Source organism: Sturnira hondurensis, unplaced genomic scaffold (genome assembly GCF_014824575.4).
Source record: "Sturnira hondurensis isolate 20B ecotype Veracruz unplaced genomic scaffold, ASM1482457v3 Scaffold0018337, whole genome shotgun sequence".
Taxonomy (NCBI): Eukaryota; Metazoa; Chordata; class Mammalia; order Chiroptera; family Phyllostomidae; genus Sturnira; species Sturnira hondurensis.
In genome coordinates this window covers 3165318-3187789 of record NW_028090968.1, presented here as the reverse complement: position 1 = coordinate 3187789, position 22472 = coordinate 3165318, and the positions used below count along the sequence as shown (strand labels likewise).

The 22472-nt window shown below is 36.4% G+C and overlaps 1 protein-coding gene across 2 annotated transcripts in view; it reads left to right on the top strand.

The window, feature by feature from the left end:
- The window catches only part of ATF7IP2 (activating transcription factor 7 interacting protein 2), a 98350-nt gene that overhangs the window by 38054 nt on the left and 37824 nt on the right, over window positions 1–22472 (top strand). The window contains exons 2-6 of one of the 2 annotated variants that reach the window (XM_037069028.1): window positions 3577–4415; window positions 5582–5706; window positions 9582–9716; window positions 10720–10818; window positions 17383–17543. In XM_037069028.1, coding sequence (XP_036924923.1) covers window positions 3587–4415; window positions 5582–5706; window positions 9582–9716; window positions 10720–10818; window positions 17383–17543 — 1349 coding nt within the window. In that variant the 5' untranslated portion in view covers window positions 3577–3586. The remainder of the gene's footprint in view (window positions 1–3576; window positions 4416–5581; window positions 5707–9581; window positions 9717–10719; window positions 10819–17382; window positions 17544–22472) is intronic. The other variant, XM_037069027.1, reaches the window with a different exon arrangement.

Here is a 22472-nt window from a genome sequence, read left to right as displayed (position 1 = left end):
GATGGGAACAATGGGTTAAAAAAGGGAGGAGTATACTCTGAGGTTTGAAGTAAAATTGAAAAGTTATTAGACCAACAGAATCAAAATTGCAGAAGAACCACAACAGGGTCAATAACAACAACTACTTAATGAAGTGGAATAGAAGTGGAATGGGAATAAGAATATTGTTCAAAAACAAAAAGTGAATATGAGATGTCTACTGTAAAGGAAAGTGATTTTGAGAGGATGAGGGAAGCAAACTAATAAGAGTAAGGAATAAAGCCCAGGTTGAGAGAGGGGGGAAAATAAAATAAAATTCCTCACTCAACTGATCGGGCAGGGGAAGGCAAAATGGTGTAAAACAGAGGGAGACTAATCTGTAGGATTTCAAGTACAAAGAAATACTGAAAAAATAGGAGTTCTGTTGGAGAAGTACAGCAATAATCATGGTATTTCGTCCAACTAGCTACTGTTTATAAAAGGTGGAAAATATTTCCCCTCTTATAAAAGGGGAAAAAAGAATGTGAGCTGACTTAAAAAGGAAGAGTGCTTATGGGAGGTTAGATGGAGGAGAAATAGGGAGTGTAAGTGAAAGCAACATAGCATTTAATGAGAAAAAATAAAGTTTACAACAACTGTAATAAAGCTCATGAAGATGGCAAAATGGATTAAGACCAGGGAAGGATACTTTGTGTTATTTGGAATAACAATAATGTAAAAAATTTATAATGAATGAAAAGAATAAAAAGTAAAACATCCAAGAGTAGTGAGTTATTTGGAATATGAGTGAAATGAAAGAAGAAAAATTAAAATCAATATGAAAGAGAAAAAAACAAAAAATAAGTAAAAAGGAAAAGAAGGGAAATTTTAAAACATGCAAGATATTCTTAGGAAGAGCAAGGTGAAATTTGTCTCAGCTGTTCGTGTTCACCTTCTGACTTCTTTCTGGATTTGTCTGTAGTTTTCTCTCAGGTCCAGTTCTTAGTGTCTTACTCTTGCCAAAAAAGGAAAGAAAAGAAAAGGCCCCCAGCTGGTTAAGTCTTCCCAGCCAGTTTTGCCGATCTTCCCGGCTCCTGTAGGCATTGGGGGTTGGGCTCTGTTTTCCCTCTCGGGTGGTTTGGCAAGGATGGGGGAACTCTGTCTGGGCTACAACAATCACAGGTACCCAGTTTCCAGCCTAGGCCCTCATAGCACTGTTTGGCCCTCACTCTTTACCCAGTTACACCATGCTGGTGCTGATAAACCACCTCACTTCGCACCCCATTGATCAATCCGAGAGGGGCACTGAGTGGGAGCAAATCTTGCCCACAATTTTTTGTAGACCTGGCAGCTGCCCATGCAAGATCCTTGCCCAGTGCACCTCAGTTCCCCTTCGGAAAAAAGTCTCTGTTGTTGCTGCTGCTCCTCCATGTCACTGCCTGGCTTTCCACACTTTCCAACTCACTGACAAGTCCAGAGTCTGTCTCAGTCTCAGCCAGTCACAGCTCACCTCTTCCCCCAGCTCCAGGTGCCACCAGGATCCCCCCACTTTCTGGCACCAGCCAGCCTGCAGCCTCTGCTCTAGTTTGGGTACAAGTCAGCAATGGGTGTGTTGGCTGTCATTTTGGTACCCCACCCTCCCCCACAGTGACTTTACCCATTTAAGTCTCTCCTGGTGTTGATTGTGGGAATTCACTGCCCTGGGAGGGGAAGGAGCTGGTACACTGCTATCATTGGCCTGGCTCTCCTCCAAGGTTTCTGATGCCATGCCAAGCACTTTTATCTGCCCTTCCATGCTAAATGATAGCTTTGATAGATAGAGTAATCTTGGATGTAGGTCCTTGACTTTCATGACTTCAAATACTTCATTCCAGCCCCTTCTTGCCTATAAGTTTTCTTTTGAGAAATCAGTTGATAGTCTTATGGGCAGTCCTTTGTAGGTAACTATCTCCTTTCCTCTTGCTGCTTTTAAAATTGCTTATCTTTAATCTCAGGTAATTTAATGATGATGTGTCTTGGTGTGTTCCTCCTTGTCTCCAACTTCTTCAGAAGTCTGTTTCCTTTGCCAGATTGGGGAAGTTCTCCTTTAATTTTTTTCAAGTAAATTTTCAATTTCTTGCTCTTCCTCTTTTCCTTCTGGCACCCCTGGATATTGGAACATTTAAAGTTGTCCCAGAAATTCCTCAGCTTCTCCTAATTTTTTTTGAATTCTTTTTCCTTCATTCTGTTCCAGTTGTTCTTCCTTTTGTTTTAAATCATTAATTTGAGCCCCTGTTTCCTTCCCTTCACTGTTGATTCCTTTTATGTTTTCCTTTATTTCCTTTGTGTAGTCTTTATTTCTTTCTTCATTTTGTGACTGAGCTCAGTCAATTCTGTGAGTGTCCTGATTACCATTGTTTTGAACTCTGTATCAGATAGGTTGGCTATCTCCTTGTTGTGTAGTTGTTTTTCTGGAGTTTTCATCTGTTCTTTCATTTAGGTGGTATTTCTTTGTCTCTGCACACCTGTTATCATGTAAGGAGGCAGAGCCTTAGATATTCACCAGGGCAGGGCAACCCTCTTTGCTGCCCTGTGACACTGTCTGTGGGGGAGGCATCAGACTGGGAACAATGCTGCTGGCTTGCTTCGCTCTAGCCCTACTTTCCAACAAACTCTCTTGTGAGACTGGGAATTTCTTCTGCCTTCACAATACCCACAGTATTTTACAGCTAGAGGTTTTGGGGGTCCTCTCCTCCCTACTGCCATCTCCACCCCTCCTACCAGTCTGGATGAATGTTTCTTTAATGAATATTTTTTTTAACTCAGTTGTTGGAGTTCCATGCAGTTTGATTTTCTGTCAGTTATGGTTGTTTATTTTTTTTAAGATTTTATTTATTTATTTTTAGAGGTAAAGGGAGGGAGAAAGAGGGGGAGAGAAATATCAATGTGTGGTTGCCTCTTGGGTGCCCCCCACTGAGGTCCTGGCCTGCAAGCTAGGCATGTGCCCTGACTGGGAATCGAACCAGTAACCCTTTGGTTCCCAGGCCCATGCTCAGTCCACTGAGCTATACCTGCCAGGGCTGTTTTTTGTTTTTAAATTGTTTATCCTTCTTTTGGTTGTGCAAGGAAGCAGAGTGTTTCTATCCATGCCTCCATCCTGTCTGGAAATCTTAATCGTTTTTATATCAGTATCCTGTTGTTTTGACTACTATAGCCTTATAGTATAGTTTGAAATTAGATAGCATGATTCCTCCAACTTTGTTCTCCTTTCTCAGGATTGTTGTTGGTATTCAGGGTCTTTTGTACTCCCATAGAAATTTTAGGAGTATTTGTTCTGTTTCTGTGAGATATGTCTTTGGTATTTTGATAGAAATTGCACTGAATCTGTAGATCTCTTTGGGTAGCATACCCATTTTAATGATGTCAGTTCTCCCTACCCATGAATGTGGTATATGCTTCCACTTACTTGTATCTTCTTCAGTTCCTTTCTTCGGTGTCCTATAATTTTCCAACTATAGGTCTTGGTTAAATTTATTCGTACATATTTTATTTGAAGTCAACATTGTTTTAATATTATAAATAAATGTTAGCTTTAGTCTTCTAGAGAAATGCATTTAAATATGCTATCTTAAATTCTAGGATATGAAAGATGGCAAGTCCAGATAGAAGTAAACGGAAGATATTAAAAGCAAAAAAAACAATGCCTGCCAGTTGCCGGAAGCAAATACAGATCCTCAATAAGTCAAAGAAGGTTGAAGCACTGAAAACAGCAGCAATTGGGAATAATGTGTCAAATGATAATCAGAATCCAAGTATTGGTGTCATAAATAACAAGTGTAGACATTCTGAAAGTGACGCTCCTTCATTGGACTCTACCAAAAATTCAGTATGCTTGCAAAAAAGTAATGTAGTTTCTCACAATGTAATAAAACCACTAGAATTTGGTTTGGAAACAAGATTTCAGTACATTGAAGAACAAGTTGTATGCCTTTACCAAAAGCCAAGTAAACCAATAGAATCTTGCAGGAAACTGACTACACAAGATGCAAAAGATTCACAAAACACTTCTGAAAACCATTTTGAATATCAGGCAAATGTAACAAGATCCTTTTTTGAACAGCACAAAGTGGATTGTAATCTGAAATCCAGTAATGATCCACGCAGTGTATTGAGTGGTATAGTTCAAATGCCAGAGTCTACACTAATCAGTTCCTTGGATGATAAGAGAATTGATAAGATGGTTTCCCAATCAGAAACACATTGTAAAAGGCAAAATGACATTTTGACTTTAAGTTCAGACACCCATTTTGTCCCTATTGATAAAACACATATGGTGGTGAATTCAACAACTTCTAGTAACTGTACTGCTGACAGTTTGAAAGGTGAAGAATCCTGTAGAGCCTGTCATTCCAGCATTTCAGACTGTGAAAATACAGACTCACCACGGCTGTCGTCACTTGACACAGATAGGAGTAACAGTAAGTGTATACTTGTACGCCTTTTGTGCAAATCAAAATAATTACTCTTTGGGGGGATTTTATAATCTCAGATGTAGAAACAGAGTGCATTCAGGGTGGGGAAAAGTAGGTTTATAGTTTTTTGCATGGAAAATAGTAATCAATAAATAATTGTACAAGAGTAAACTGTGTTTTGCATACTCACAACTGTAAATGTACTTTTTCTCCACCCTATATAGTGGAAAAAGTAGACACTGACAATAATTATTTGAGTATATTGTTTCTGAACCATTCTTGGTGGGGTGGGAAATGGTATCTTCTAGGTCCAAAGGGAAGTAAATTCTGTCAAAGAAGAAATCAGTCACTTTTCCATGAGAGTGCAAAAAAATCAAAAGGTAGTTCATGGTATTTGTTTTGTTTATTTCATCTACATCCTTTTTATTTTGAGGTTGTATTTTTTAGATTAACAAGTTGGTTGAAAGAAAGTGTGGGTTTTTTAATTGCTTGTGAACCCATTTTATTTTTCATAGAATTGACCTGTAAATCATATGCCAAGTTTGACCTGTTACACAGTAAGAATATATACACATGTACATATGTGTGTGTGTTGAGTGATACACATCAAATAATTAACCAGTGAAGCTTTAGGATTATGAAATCATTAAAAAACCTAAAGTACATTTCATTAGAAGTAGGCTGTTTTTGTAGTTTAATGAAATATGAGAAAAAAAACTGATTTTGTAGGATAAATTTTGTGTTTTTGTCTAGGCTACAGAATGATCATTGAACAAGATGAATTTAAAATTGCTTAAAAATAGGGTTACCTGTGAAAAATATGTAGGACTGCCTAAGTAACTGTTTATAGATATTGTGACCACTTAAGTAACTATAAATATATAGGGGATTAAATGATACAGTTTATTCAATTTTTGTCAGTATTAAATAGGTGATACATGTGTATTAAGTAAGGTTGGAGGAAAAGTATACTGAGACCAGAACTCTACCTGGGATATTCATTAAAAAAAAAAAGATGGTTGCAATTTTTTTATACAATTGCACTTTCTAAAAACTGCTGCCATGATCACGTTAGTTTTTTCATTTGCTTAGAGGGTTCCTAAATTAGAGAATTTCCCTGTTTCCTTCATTAGAGGGAATATTTTTATCTCTGATCTCTCCATCTCCCCAAGGCCATAATCAAAAGAAGAGGATGTTTTCAGAAAACAAAGAAAATGTTAAGCGCATGAAAACTTCAGAGCAAATTAATGAAAATACTTGTGTAGCTCTGGAAAAGCAAACAGCATTGGTGGAACAGGTAAAATGTGGGTACTTAAATATTTGTGTCAGAAACTTTTACGTTTGATTAGTGAAAAATGGTAAAATTTAATTAATCTCCATAGTGACTTAGTACAGATGACTTTCACTTGATGCAAACCTGGTATATTAAAACTGAATTAGCAGATGGAGTTATTAGGGGAAGATAATTATTTACATTTCCAAAATATTGCTACTTTCTTGAGAATGATCCAATACAGAGTAACCAAGGGTAGAGTGCTCTGGTAGAAAGAGAAGGGGCTTAAATCTTTTTCTGAGTCAGATACTGCATGACCTTGAGCTTTGCTGAAACATATTTTATACTGGTAATGGGGTTCTTTGGTCTGTATCTATAGCTGTTTGTAGACATTATCACAATTGATCACTATTTCCTGGACTCAGACAACCCAAAAGTTCATTGCAAAGTCCTGTTACATTCAGGTTTTCTTGCCCTAATTTCCAAGTTTACACAGGTATGCTGTTATTAGCTGACATTTTGCTTTATAGTATCATTAAATGTATGTTTTGCTTTTCATTTTTGCCTCATATCATCTCATTGTGTTACAATTTCTATACATGTCTGATCAACTCTTAGCTTAAGTGTAATGGGATTCAATTTTAGTGGGTCCTGTTTCAATCATCATTTTTTCCTATTTTACTGTGCATATTTACTACTAGAATGCTACAACTAAAGTCATTAAGTAGTAAATTAATGCCTTGACGGCTGTAATGGAACAAAAAAAGTCCCAATTCAAACTATCCTGCTAACTGCTTGAGAAACAAAAGCACTACTGTTTTTTAAAATAGCCATTACAGTTATATAGTTACATATTATAAAAATATGTATTCACATAATACCTGGAAGTCTTTTGAAAGACTCATGCAGAACCAGCTTAACAGATGAGTCAATAGTTTTCCTTTTTCCACTTCCTACTCTCTTCAAGGAAGACCAAAAGAGACACTAATAAAAATATGTAAATATTCTGTAGTTTGCAGGGAAGAGGGCATAATTATGGTAAATTGGATGTAGTTTAAGCAAAAGGTTGGCAGTTACTGATGTGGCTTATTCCCAGTGATTGGTGACTGAATTCAGAAAAATGGACACATTATTACAAAGTAATCCTTGGAAGTGTTCATTTCAATGGCATGGAAAATCAGGGTTTTCCATCATTATTATCTGCCTCACAAAATAGTTGGTCGAAGTTGACACAGAAAACAGTCCTTCCCAGTGATGTTTAGGAATGTAATTTATCTTCCCACTCTACCTCCATCCATCCCGTACCTGGAAGTTTCTTGCACAATCTCCAGAGACAACTTGAGTTTTAGCTAATTCCTATCTCTTTGTCTATCTCTAAATTACTAGGCTAGCTTATCCTCATTTGATGTTTTGATTCCTGTCCAAACAGTAAAGTTTCTAAACTGCATCTAAATTAAATAAACTACATGGTTTTTTCTCAATTGAATCCCAGTGGAATAGGGTCTCCCATTCTGACGTTGTTCTTCCCTGCCAAGAGAGTCCTGGAGCCGGTGACGACTCTTTTGAGATTTCTTAAGGATCTTTGCCTAGTTGGTTCTACGGAAGTAGAGGGGTTTTTAGTCCAATACACAAGTTTGTTACTCTACCCACCATTTTAGAAAGTTGAGGCACATGGGGGATATATAATTGCCAGTCTTACTCCATTCTTTAGGCCACTTTGTCATCTCCAAATTGGACCTAGGACTTCCATCTGATTTTATAATTTGGACACATTACTATTGATAAAAGACATTCAGGAGGTATTTGGTGGAGGTCATTGTGTCTGTCTTCTTGTATAAGGAACAACACCACCAAATGAGAACAAACGTCAACCTAACCAAGAATAATTACCCGTTGGTGGCATTTAATCCAAAATAACCAAGCTATCAAGAGTCTGCCTGCATCTGAATTACCAGGAGTACTTGTTTAAATTGTGGTTTCTTGGGCTCACTCAAGGAATAGTTGAAGACTGTTGTTTTAGGCTGCTCTTTTCTCAAACTTAACTGATAAGAATCACTAGTAATACTTGTTAATTATGTAACTTTTCAGTCCCCTTTCTAGGAAATTCTATTTGGTGGATCCAGGAGAGGGACTAGGAATTTGTGATTATAACAAGTAACCCTGCGGTTCTTCCTCATCAGGGAAGTTTGACAAACACTGTGTGGCTTTTGCTTGTCATCAAAACAGTATTCCCATAGTCAAAACAGATCTTTCTCCAAGGTTCATCTGCATATGAACTTCACATATTGACCCCAGCTAGTAAACTTGCAAGCATGCAGTAATCCATAAAAACCACACATGGATGACAGACAATGACTGTCAGTGAAAATAGTATGTGTTTTAAGCATTTATTTACATAACACATATTTTAAGCACTTCTTAATTTAATCAGGTATTTAAGAGTTGTGAAAGTAATGACAATCATGTCTAATGTTGAGAAACTATTGAAAAAATGTTAATGAAACATTACAGAAGAAATTAAGTAGAAATAGTGTTGAAGAAAAAGAGCAATTGAAAATGAGAAGGAAAATCCTTCGGGATAATTAAAATTGCTGAATATGTGAGTTAATCATCCAGGTAATACCAGTATATAAGAGTTTAAGGTAGAAACTTTGTGTTTCAGTTTTGAGCACTAAGAAGCAAATACCATATTTTTCAGACCATAAAATGCAGTTAGGTTTTAGTAGAGGAAAATAGGGGAAAAAATTTGAAGCAAAATATATGGTAAAATATTTAATAACATTAATAACATAATATTTCACCGATGTAAATGTAAACAGAACTCAACAACAGCATTAACAACCATTATTTCTCCCAGTTTGGGGGGGGGGGCGTCTTATATACTGAAAAATAAGGTAATAGGATAAAGTTGTAAATATAGCTATTAAATACTTTAAATGTATTATGACAGATTTTGTCATTATATGATAGTCTACCTTCTCTATACAAAAGCTGCTTACAAAACCATACACATTGACCAAATAACTACAGTGGATGTTTCTGAACAAATCTCTAATCAGAGCTGTTCTTATCATTGGGCACTGAGATTAAATGTGCTTCTTGAAAATAGGCCAGTCTGTTTGCTAAAAAACAGCCAGATAATGAAATGCATCAGTATTTCATGTTATAACTATCATGATCTCTTAGAATAGCATACATTATGCTGGATAACATAACACCACATAATTGTCCCTGCAATTTTAACAATAAGTCACCCCCCTATAAAACTATATTTATAAAGATTATCTTGTATATTTATTTCCTTTCATATCAATTCAGTGTTTTTTATCTTTCGGAGCTCTTCTGAATGTCTGTAATGTTTTTATAAAAACCCTATGAGCATCTCTCATTCAATATTGTATCACCTACCCATTTGTGAAGAAGGAAAATGAAGGTCAGAGATGTTGTGACTTCTGAGGTCATATAACTGTTAATGGCAGGGTCAAAGGTCAAGCTTGCATAATTTGCTAGATCTCTATTAGAGACCAATTAACCATTTTCATTGGACTCTGTTTTTCAGATAAGTGGAGTTCAGTGGAATCGTAGGTTTAAGTTATGGTCATTAAAAAATGTAAATGGGATCTAGGCTTTTATTGCCCTTTAATGTGTATTGTAGAATCCAACTGAAACTATAGGAAACTAAAATAAGCTCTAGGAGAATAAATTTATTAGGTGTGTTTTGCTGAACTTGATACTCAAGTTTTATAAAACTTACTGGTATAATAATATAAATATAAATATATAAGTATATTGGTTACAGAAAATCCAGAAGAGAACAAAGCTATTTTTAAGCAGTAGAGAATAAAATTGCTTTTAAATTTGAAACGTGGGGTGTTTTGGTTTTTATTTTAAAATTCTAGGTCAGACATTTGATTCAACAGGAGATGTGTAGTATTAATTACAAACTATTTGATAACAAACTGAGAGAATTGACCGAACGCATTGGGAAGATACAGTGCAGGAATAAACATGAAGCAATAGCTGATGAACTCATCGTAAGTTTCTAATTTCATTTGATTTCACTTGAGTCCTTTTAAAAAGTAGAATTTGGTGATATTTTATATGTTAGGAAAGGAAAACAATAAAGCAGACCCAAATATCCCTGGTCATAAGGCTGATGTACCAGATTTCTATAGGTGCAGAATTGATTATATCACAGCAATATTTGCCCTTGACAAATACTTTTAGAAATGTCAGCTGTTCTGTATCAATTGACAGGCTCAACACATAGACAGTTGTTGTTTTTTTTTTTCATTCAAAATATATTCTGTATTAGAGCTTATACAAGCAGTTTCAAGGGCTGGTGGGGTTTGTGTGTGTGTATGTGTGTGTTTCAGGGTTACTTGCTGATTGGTGTTTCTACCAACATTAATTTTATTCTGGACCAATTAGAAGTTCGGTGTTTTTATTTCCCATTCTAGAATGTCATACTAGTATCAAACATGATTTTTTTCATTGAGTTAACATTGGTTTATAACATATAAAGTTTCAGATGTACAACATTATAATTCAGTGTCTGTATATTTGTAGTTCACTTAACCACCCAAAGTCTAGTTTCCATCCATCTCCATACTTTGACCCCGTTTACCCATTTCACCCTCCTCCAACCTACCCTTCCCCTCTTGTAACCACCAATCTGTTGCCCATAGCTAAGAGTTTGTTTTTGTTTTGTTTGTTTTTTGTCTGCATGAAATTAATACAGTTTGGGTCTTTTCTGTCTGACATGTTTCACTTAGCCACGACACCCTGAAGGCTCATCCATGTTGTCACAAATAACAATATTTTATCTTTTTTAGTGGCTTCGTACTATTCCATTGTACATATACCACATCTTTATCCATTCATCAGTAGGATTTAAATCTTTGGCTTATATAAGAATTTCTGATTTATTTGGGTGTATGTTTAAGTCTCTCAAAACTGCTTTGGAAAATAGTTTTCTCTCCATCTCTCTATATTTTTAGTACTATGGTCACATATTTACTTGTTTTTCTTTTCTAGGCAAGAGTAGCAAAACTTCAAAGGCGTATTAAAAAGGTATTTTTATCTCAAAGGAATTGTTTGGATCCAAACATGTTACCCAGTAATACAGACTGTAAGGTTGGTATAATGCATAGGAATTTTACTTTCTTAGCCCACATTATAGTTGTTGGATTATAAGCAATGAATGTGTTTCCAAACTCAGAGGGATTAAAAGATAATAAATTGATTCTTAGAATGTTCTGGTAACTTTATCTCTGGGGAAGATACCCTTAGGTAACCAAAAGTAAATGCCACGTGTATTACTTTAATAAAGTAAGTAGAGAGGGGATTTCTGATGGCCGAGATTATCCACTTTCCCACCATTTTTTCATGGTGATACATCTACAGCGAAGTCGAAATAATTTTACAGTGAACCCTTGTATACCCAGCACCTAAATTCTACCTTTACTATTTAATAATATATTTATTTTTCTCATCTGTCAATCTAGTCATCTGTTAAGCCATCTTTATTTATAATACATTACATACAAATATATTTTGTATCAAAATACACTTGGCAATGTACACATAAAACATGTTAACATAGGTGTCATTAAGTAGAGTTTAGTGTCTGTTTATATTTTTATATAAAATTCAAATGTAGTCTTCAGTGTACCTTCACTGGATTTTTTTTTCTTGTAGTGTCTTTATTCATTTTGGTATCATATTTATGCTATCCTCAATAAATGAATTGGGAGGTATGCCTTCCCCTGTTTTTTCAAAGTGTGTAAGATTTTTATTACTTCCTAAACATTTGATAGTATCCAATTCTAAGCTTTGTTTATAGGAAAACTTTCTCTTCAAAATTCAGTTAATCAGTGTAAGGCAATTGAGATTTTTTAATTTCATTTAGCATCAGTTTTGTAAGCTGTTTTTTGGAAGGAATTTGTTCATTTTATCTAAGTTGTTGAATATTTTAGCATAAAACTATTGATAAAATTAAATTCCCTTGTCTTGTTAATATTTGTAGGTCTGTAGTGATATATTCTCTTTCATTTCTGATACTTACAAGCTGTTTTTTCTTAATCAGTCTTGCTAGGAACTTTAAAATCTTATTAACTCTCTATCACTTGTATCTTTTCTACTTTTTATTAGTTTCCTTCTCTTACATTGGATATAATCTTTTTCCAGCTTCTTAAGAAAGAACATTAATTTTTACCTTTTTTTACTAGAAAATGTTTAAAGCTATAAATTTCCTTCTAAGCACTGCTTTTTCTTGTGTCTTCTCAGCATCTTCTCAGTGCAGAAGATGATATATTTAATAAATTGTATTTTTGTTTTCAATCAGTTCAAAATAATTTCCGATTTCCCTTATGGGTATTGTTCTTTGACTCATGTTCTTTGACTATTTAGAAGTGTGTGTTTAATTTCCAAACATTTGGTGCTTCTCTAGGTATGTTGTTTTTACTGATATCCAATTTCATTTTGGTCTGAGAACATACTATGTAAAATCTCAAACTTGAAAATTAACTGATACTTATTTTTGTAGTCCCAGGTGTAGATTCCTTGGTGAATGTTTCATGTATACTTGAAAAGAATGCTAGGTGTAATGTATAAATGTCACTTTTGAGTTAATTGTGCCAAGGTGATTGAGAGTGGTGAATAATGGCCATGGAAAGATGTCCATGACCTAATCCTCAGAATGTGTGACTATCATACTTTACATGATAAAAGGACCATATAGATGGGGAGATTATTCTGAGGGCTTGGTACAAACAGGAGTCAAGAAGGTCACAGCAGAAGAAGGAGATGGGACAACGGAAGCAGAAGTTAGAATGGTTGCATTGAAAATGGAGGAAGGGACTCTGTGCCAAAGAATCCTGGCAGCTTCTAGAACCTGGGAAAAGGAAGCAGATTCTTCCCTGAAGTCTCCAGGAAGGATGCAGCCCTGCAAACAACTTGATCTTGGCTTAGTGAAACTGATTTCAAATATCCAGCCTCCAGAACTATGATGGAATACATTTGTTTTAAACCACCCAGTGTGTGATAATTTGTTACAGTGGCCTCAGGAAACTAATACAGAATGTGGTACCAGGGCATGTGGGATGCTGCTATAACAGATAGCTAAAAATGTCAAATGAATTTGGAATGGGTTGATGGGTAGAGGCTGGAAGAATATTAAGGAGCATGATTTTTTAAGTGTTTTTTTTTAAGTTTTTTTATTTATTTATCTTTAGAGGGGAAGGGAAAGAGAGGAGAGAAATATCAATGTATGGTCACCTCTCGCGAGTCCCCTGCTGGGAACTGGCCTGCAACCCAGGCATGTGTCCTGACTGGGGATCAAACCGAGATCATGTGGTTCACAGGCCCGCACTCAATCCACTGAGCTACACCAGCCAGGGCAGGAGCATGATTTTTTAAAATCCTGAATTTCCTTGAGCAGGCTCTTAGTAGAAATGTAGATGTTCAACACTGCAAGTGAGGGTTCAGAAAGGAAATGAGGAGCACCTTAGAAAAAACCTATATAGTCAGAGTATGTACATCTTCATAAAAAGACTTGGTAAAATATGAACATTTAAAATCACAGTTGATAAGGACTCAAAAGGAAATGGGGAAATGCTACATATTGGTAGGAAGCTTAGCTGAATTGTGTCCTACAGTGATATGAAACAGGACTTGTAAGTGATGAACTTGGATTTTTATTAGGTTAACAGATTTTTGAGCAAAGTATGGAAGGTTTGGCTTGGTTTCTTGCTGCTTATAGTAAAATTTTACAGGGAAGAGGTAAATTGAAAGAGGAACTGTTTAGCCAAAGGGATCCAGGAGGACTTGATTTGGAAAATTCTGATACTGGTTATTCAGATTGCAGAAGATCCTAAAACATGATCTGGAGAGAAAGCCAGTGGTGTATCAGGACAAGCTTTTGCCTAGTGCCTTAGAAAAATCAAAAGGTCAGAGCATTCAGTGACACAGAGAGCTCTTTGAAGAGATTAGGCATTTGACTTTCTTTCAGCACGCAGTTACCCTGTTTAGATTTAGAGTGTACATCCTGGACTCCTTATGTGAGTTATAGTTCAATGACAGTTTACTTTTCTAAATTTTTGCAGTGCTCTCCTGGTTGGCTTTATTCTGCTGGCTCCACTGGCTCTCCTGTACAATCCCTGCAAGTCCTGCCTGGGTTTCCCACTGATGTTGGTTGGGAAGTTTAGGAAATGTTGGCCTATGGTCGCTGCCACTACAGTAGATTAGGCCTGCAGCTGCCCCAGATGTGGAGCAGGGACACTGCTGAAGCCTCAGTAGTCCATGCCCACTGTTGCAGCAAGTATGGGAAGGTGGCCCTACTGACATTGCAGTGGATTTCGCCCACTGCTCTTCCAGGTGTGGAGTTCTGGGGTTTAGTTCCTGGCTAGCTTTTTTTTTCTTTTTTTTAAATATATTTTATTGATTATGCCATTACAATTGTCCCACTCCCCACCCCCCTTCATTCCCCTTCGTCCTGGCTAGCTTTTGATAACATTTCTCCTGCAGCCAATCAGAGCCCATGCTACTGCATGTGCCAGTGGGAACCCAGCTGACACTATTGCTGCAGTGAATCTGGCTGCTGATTCTGCAGGGGTGCAGTGGGGGTCTAGCCAACACTGCTCTGGGTTTCAGGAGTGGGACAGGTCCCTGGCCTTTCTGGCATACATTGCAGGATATGTAGATAATGAAAAGAAAACTCAGGTAATTCTGTGGTGTTACTCCTCAATCTTGAGGTCCCCGGGTAGTCTACCCTTTTCTTTCCACTTTTCAGAGGCATTTAATGATTATCTATTGAATTATTTCTAAGGCATTTAGTTGTGCTTTGAAGGGAGGAGTAGGGTAAAGTGAGTCTGTGCCATGTTGTCCTAGAATTAATAGAATACCAGTGCCTTTTGCAGTTACTTTCCATTGTCTGAACCTATTCCTACATATAAAATCTGTGCATGTAATACAGTGTTTCAGAATTGTGCCTTTGTGCATCTGCATTTTTGTTCATGTTACCCATCAGGATAGTCCATGAGTTGGGCAATCAGTTGATCCTTTTGTATTGATTAATATATACATAGTTTGAATACTGCAAGTTCTCAACCAAAGCATGGTCTATAGGTTTCAGCTCCAAGTTTTAAACAAAACTCATTGACTAGAAGAGCAAGTTGAAATTTTCTGGATGTATGGTCTTTTCTCATTATTAAAAGTTGAACAAAAGTCAAAAAGTTTCTTTGTTAAATTCTAGTGTTTATTAGTTCTTAAAACTTAGTTTAATAGGAATAACATGTCTAAATACTTATGATTTTTTACCTTTTTCACCTCATGGCACACATAAACTAGTAATTCTGCGACACATCAAAAAATACAGTTTTTACCTGGCAAAAAATAGCTTTAATTTTGATTCATTCACACCAGAGGGCTTTTGTCATTTTGTTGTTTGTCAACCTGAAGGAAAAGAGGTCAGTGCCCCTGACTAGTCAGTTACTGCATCTTTTTTCCCTTTATTTATTTTTTAGTATTTTTAAGTGTATTTTATTGATCATGCTATTACAGTTATCCCATTCTTTTTTCTCCCCATAATTCCCTTCCACCTGGTACCCCCATTCTTCCAGCATTTTCCCCCTTTTGTTCATGTCCATGGGTCCTACATATAAGTTCTTTGACTTCTCCATTTCCTATATTATTCTTTATCTCCCCCTCTCTGTTTTGTACCTACTATTATGCTTCTTATTCCCTGTACCTTCCCACAATTCTTCCCCTTCCTCCAGCTTGCTGATATATCCCCTGTGTGATCTCCATTTCTGTGATTCTGTTCCTGTTAGAGTTATTTGCTCAGTTTGTTTTTGTTTTTGTTTTTTTGGTTTAGTTGTTGATAGTTGTGAGTTTGTTGTCATTTTACTGTCCATAGTTTTGATCTTCTTTTTCTTAGATAAATCCCTTTAACATTTTATATAATAAGGGCTTGGTGATGATGAATTCCTTTACCTTGACCTTATCTGAGAAGCACTTTATGTGCTCTTCCATTCTAAACAATAGCTTTGCTGGATAGAATAATCTTGGATGTAGGTCCTTGCCTTTCATGACTTGCAGTACTTCTTTCACAACCCCTTCTTGCCTGCAGCGTTTCTTTTGAGAACTCAGTTGATAGTCTTATGGGCACTCCTTTGTAGGTAACTCTTCTCTTGCTGCTTTTAAGATTTTCTCCTTGTCTTTAATCTTGGCTAATGTACTTATGATGTGCCTTGGTGTGTTCCCCTTTGTATCCAACTTCTTTGGGACTGAGTGTCCTGACTTGCATGTCTAGTTTCTTCACCAGAGTGGGGAAGTTCTCCTTCATTTTTTTTCAAATGAGTTTTCAATTTCTTACTCTTACTCTTCCTTCTGGCACCCAGAAGGAACACCCAGATTTGGATGTTGCAACACCCAGATTTGGATGTTGCAACATTTAAAGTTGTCCCAGAGGTTCCTAAGCCTTTCCTATTTTTTTTTAATTCTGTTATGGTTGAATGTTTATTTCTTCCTTTTGTTCCGAATCATTGATTTGAATCCCAGTTTCATCCCTTACTGTTGGTTCCCTGTATATTTTTCTTTATTTCAGTTTGTATAGCCTTCACTCTTCCTTTATTTTTCAGCCATAGTCAATCATTTCTATGATTGTTAGTGTTGTGAACTCTGTGTCTGATAGGCTGGCTATCTCTGTGGGTTGCTTAGTTCTTTTTCTGGAGTTTTGAGCTGTTCTTTCTTTTGGGCCCTATTTCTTTGTCTCTTCAATTTGTCAATGTACCTGTTACATTGTAAGGGGCAGAGCCTTAGGTATTTGCCAAGGCAGGACAACCCACTTCACTACATTATGGCACGGTATGTGGGTGAGGGGTCAGAGAGGAGACAATGCCACTTGCTTAGTTCTCGCCCTGTTTTCAAGAGATTGGCAGTTTCTCCCATTGCTATAACTTGCACAGGTTTTTTACAGCCAGAGGTTCTGAGGCTTTATTTTGTCCAAGCTTGAACCCTGGGTTGCACAGACTCTCTCACTCCCCAGTTGTTCCTCCTAGTTTATCTGCACGCAAATGTGGGACTGCCCAGTCTGCCAGTGGCAGCCTTGCCACACATCCTCTCCGCCCTGGCTGCCTGTCTCTGTCCCTCCTATCAATCTGGATAAATGTTTCTTCTTTAACTCCCTCGTTGTCAGACTTCCATACTTCAATTTTCTGGCAATTCTGGTTGTTTTTATTTTACATTGGTCATTTCCTTCTTTTGGTTGTGTGAGACGGCTGAGCATATCTACCCACTCCTCCATCTTTGCTGGAACTCTTAATGTTTTATTGTTTGTACTATTAGACTTGTCACTTTCTTTTCCACTTTGCTCCCCTGCACTCATATTGCATCTTGTAAATTTTCTTGTGGTACACTGGTTGAAAATCACTGACCTAGCTGTTTGTTTTTCCTTCCTTTCATTCAAGCTGGGGAGTTAATCTGTACTATCATTATTTTTATTTCTATGAAGTATTTTTTAAAAGCAGCCATGATCATCAACTATTGAAATACATATAATTTAATATATGTTTTGCCATCTGTATGCAACACTATTTGAAGAGCATTTTCTAAGTTAAAGTTTACCTATCATTAATTTTGTGTGAAAGAACAAAATTAGTAACCCTTTTCTTCAATGCTTTTGCCTTACCCAATTAACAGATTGCAAATTCAGAGACTTTAAATTTGGATAAGAACCCAGAGTCCATTAATAGTCCAGATAAAAGAAAGACTTCTGTGAACTCTGCACCTTCTAACCCTTCAGAAAAAGCAAGTGAAAAGATTGATTTGTCACAGGATCATGATGAGGCTGTCTCTGAAAGGTAAGTATTTCCACAAAAATGCATACACTTACTTATTTAAATATGTGCTTATAAACACATACTCTTTTGTCAGTTAAGTATAAAAAAGCTTAAAGCTTCATATTTATATGAACACTATTATGAAGTACTAGAGTTGGTTCTTCAAAGCTTTTATTTTTGTTTTCACAGTACTAAATAAAATTTTGAATTGGTTAGGTGTCAGGTTTTCATTGTGATGCTTTCCACCTTTGGTACGGTGACTGGAGTGGTCAACTGGAGCACCCCTCTAGTGTCTAGTTCTGTCCATGGAAAAGTCCAGGCTGCATGAAACAGCGATTCTAAAAAAATTACGTAAAGGAGTAAGACTAGGGAAAAATTGCCTAAGTAGTATCATAACTTCAAATTACAGGGAGCAGGTTAAATTATTTGCATTATTGAGTCAAAGCAGCTGAGATACTGTATCTCTGATGCACTTTAAAAGATTTGGGGCTTATAGGGAAGAAGTAGTTTAGTTTAACAAAGAAGCATGATTGTTGGCCCTGGCCTGGATTAATTTTCAAGGAGGTGGGGGTGCACTTTAATAAATTATTTTCTCTTCTCTGGTGATTCTCAGCAGGTTGAAGCTTTATAGTATTATTTACTTACTCTTAAAATTCACTTCTTAAAATGTCCTGTGGTATGGTTTTTATATGTTAATTTATACTTCAGCTTTTAAAAAGGGAAAATATATAACCAATTAAGTAAATTAAATGGTCATCATTGTTTGAGGAACATACCCTTTCCTCTGAATAACTGTGCTTACTCAAGGATGAATAAAACAAAGGAGAAGTCATATTAGTCTACTCCAGGGGTGTCTGACCCTCGGCTCAAGGCCACATGTGGCCCAGGATGGCTGTGGATGTGGCCCAACACACAATCATAAATTTACTTAAAACATTTTGAGGGTTTTTTTTTTAGTAATTAGGTGTTGCAGTGTCACATAAAATAAATGAACATACACTCACTATTTGTATGCATGAGTGGCTTTAGTGTTGTGCCAGTGTTCAGCTTCCAGTGTCTAAGCACAGACAGAATTGACATCATCAGACATTATACATGTGCTTATGGTGACTTAGTGAGGCCGCAATTATCAATAATATTTCACCCTACTGTTGCAGTATCAGGCATATAATGTTATTTAGAAGTCAGGTAAGCATTCTTATTTGGTTATTAAAGGTACTTCCACACTTCAGCGGCATCTCACACATCACCCGCCACACTTTAGAAGCAGCCCTCTGCTTCACCCTGCATCAGCAGCCAAGAGGACTGTGGAAGGGCCCAAAGCTTGCTTTTTATTTTCCTGTCAATTAATTTTCATGATAAAAGCAAATAAAGTCCCTTATCTATTATAGTTTTAATCCCAGCCTAACATCTACAAGGTCTCAAAAGAAAAAAGAACCCCAAAGAAGAAAAATTGCAAATGACTACTTTTTTGTTGAGGCAAATAGTAAGGCACTCTGCTTAATTTGTGGGGAATTTGGTGCAAGTTTTCAAAGATTATAATTCCAAAAGGCATTATATGCAAAAACATGCTGCCAGATTCAGTGAAGGTTTGTGTCGTAAGGACAAAATGGTGGAACTGAAGAAAGTCTGTGTTAAAAATTTCTTAAGAAGTTACAACTCAGGTGGATTCCATTGTAAAACTAGTTATGTGGTAGCATATTTAATAAAAAAAATCAAAACCACTTACTGATAGTAAGTTTATTGAGTAATGTATAGAAAGTGTAACAGATATAATTTGCCCTGAAGAAAGGGTGGATATTTCTAAAATTAGTTGATTATTTCTATAATCAGTCTCACCAGATTATAGCCAAGCAAATTTGAAGAAATTAGAAAATCTATTGAAAGAAGTTTGGAGAGTAAAGCTGCTAATGTTAAATTTTGTGCTTTGGCGATGGATGATAGCACTGATGTTACAGCTGCAACTTAACCTACCATTTTTCTTAGAGGTGTTGATGAATATAATGTCACTGGAGAAATGGCTTCTTTAAGTCAAGAGATTTATATGAAGCAGTTAAAAATATGTTAAAATGATTTTCTTTGCCCATTATCACCATATCTGGTAGAGTTACTGATGATGGCCTAGCCATGGTAGGTAAAAGAGAGGGATTTGTAAAATTAATAGAAGACGATGCAATTGCCATCCAAAACTCACATTCAATGAAGTATCATTCCATAGTACAGCAAAAAATTTATGCACAAAAGTTCTAAAAATGGATAACATCATGTAAATCATCATCAAGACTGAATTTCATAAGAGCCAAAGGATTGAGACATCATTTCAGGAATTCCATAGAAGTATTGATGCTGACTATGGTGACATCATTTACCTTTCAGAAGTATGATGGCTAAGTCAAGGCTAGATGTTGAAAAGATTTTATGATTTGCGACATGTTACCAAGTTGTTTATGGTATCAAAAAACAAATTGTGCCCAAACCTCACGATGAAAACTGGCTTACAGATTTAGCATTTTTAGTGGATTTAAGTGCCCATTTAAATGAATTAAGCATGCATTTTCAAGGTGGAAGCCTTGTCAGTACCATGTTTCAAACCATAACAGTATTCCAAATGAAATGGAAATTATGGCAAACAATTTTGTGTGTTTTGCTGGCTAAACACAGTCCTGTGAACAGCAAGAAAAATATGCAGCCTTGCTTTTTGATTTGATACAAGAGTTTGAAAACAGATTACAAGATTTCCAGGAAAATAATATTTTGCTATATTTGTGACTCCATTTTCAGTCGACATAAATATGTTACCAGCCAATTTTCAAATGGAATGCATAAAGCCGCAATCTGACATTCAACATAAAAATTTGATTGTGTCTCTTTACTGGACTTTTATAGGTCCTGTCTTCCCAGAGACAAATATCTGTTGCTTCACAATCACGCCTTATTCATGTCATTGCTATTTGGCAACTATTTTCAGGAATGAAAACCATTAAGAGTAAAATCGAAACCAAAATATCTGATACCTTGAGAACTCACTGAGAGTTGCAACTACTTCTAACAAGCCAGATATTGATGCTCTAGTTTCTCAAATTCAGTGTCAAACATCCCACTAGTTTTATGTTGGCCTTTTATTTTTATAATTAAAAAGTTTTTTAAAATCAATTATATTACTTAGATATGTATATTTTCTATATTAGTAATCACAAACTTGGGACCTGCTTGACAATTTTAAAAGATTATCAAAAGGACCGTTGCATAATTAGGGTTATTATGTGAGGACTTTTTTGCTTATCTGTGGTGGCAGATACCACAAAAATTATGCATGGACCTTTTTTTCACTCATCAGTTTTTGTTAGTGTTTGTATTTAATGTGTGGCCCAAGACAACTCTTCTTCTTCCAGTGTGGCCCAGAGACGCCAAAAGATTGGACATCCCCTGTCTACACCATTTGCAGTAGATTCTTGACGTTTGGGAATATACGTGCAGTTTTGACTCTTTGGGGGAAAAACTTAATATTTCATGATATTGAATCCCATATTTTAGTTTTAATCCAGGAAGCTGCTATAAAGAAGGCATTTATTTATTTGGTGAATAGGAGTCACATTTCCTTGAGTCTTTATTGTTTCCAGTTGTTGATGCATGTGCTAAAACTCAATGAGACAAAAATGAAAAATACTGATGGCAAGTGAAAAAGTAAAGATATTAAAATAACATCTACTGACTAATAGATCAAATTTATCAATGGCTTTTCTCTAGGATATGAACTATCCACCTTAGCTCCACCAAAGTGAATAAAGAACTTAAAATTTATAAAACTGTTTCAGGAAGCACTCTCAGCCCATGGTGAGTGTGAGAATAGGAGTCACAAGTGTGTAACTTGACTCTGACAAAGAGTTCAGTAGTGAGTTTTATAAAGTAGGGAAGAAACGCTGGCAGTTTTAAACAAACTGTAGCAGGTGCTTGAATAATGTCATTTTGTTTAACCTTGTTTCCTTCAAATGTCATTGAGATGCTGTAAGAATTTAATTCTTGTTCATATAAATGACCCTATGGTGAAATTGATTTTCTTATAATTTCTTCCCTTAAAATCACAGTACCTATTGACAATGTTACCTGAGGACTTAACTGTATGCAAAAGAATGAAAAAAGAGGGAATGTTCTTTAGTTCATTGTATGAAATCAGATCCTAAAATCTAGTATAACTGTGATACACCAATACAAAATTTTAAAATTTTACAGAAATGGAAAATTACAGTCCACTTTCAGTCCACTTTTATCCATGAAATAAATGCAGGTGTCCTAAATAAGATACTAGCGAATCAAGATCAGCAATCCATAAAAGCCGAGTTTGTCCAAGAAATGCTGCAAGATTGGTTCAACAACAAAAAATAGTTTGCCAGGAGAAGAATCATCAGCTTACAATAAAATGTAGGATAAACACCATGCCCTGGTTGGTGTGGCACAGTAGATTGAGCACCACCCTGTAAACCAAAAGGTCACAGGTTCAATTCCCAGTCAGGGCACATGCCTGGGTTGTGGGTCCTGAGAGCCATGTGTGCAAAAGGCAACCAAGAGAGATTTCTTTTCTTCTCTTTCTTTCTCCCTTCCTCAGTCTCTATAAACAAACAAACAAACAAACAAACTCTATTTTTTAAAAAATGGGCCTGGCTGGTGTAACTCCGTGGATTGAGCTTGGGCCTGCGAACCAGATGATCGCAGTTCAATTCCCAGTCAGGGAACATGCCTGGGTTGCAAGCCAATTCCCAACAGTGGATACACAAGAGGCAACCATACATTGATTGAATTGATATTTCTCTCCCTCTCTCCTTCCCTTCCCCTCTAAAGATAAATAAATAAATTTTTTTTTTAAATGACCACCTACAACTCTGGTGGGCAACTCCTGGCTCTAGTGGTCCTTATAGATCTCTGCTCCGGCTCCAGTCTGGCTCAGCAGCCCAG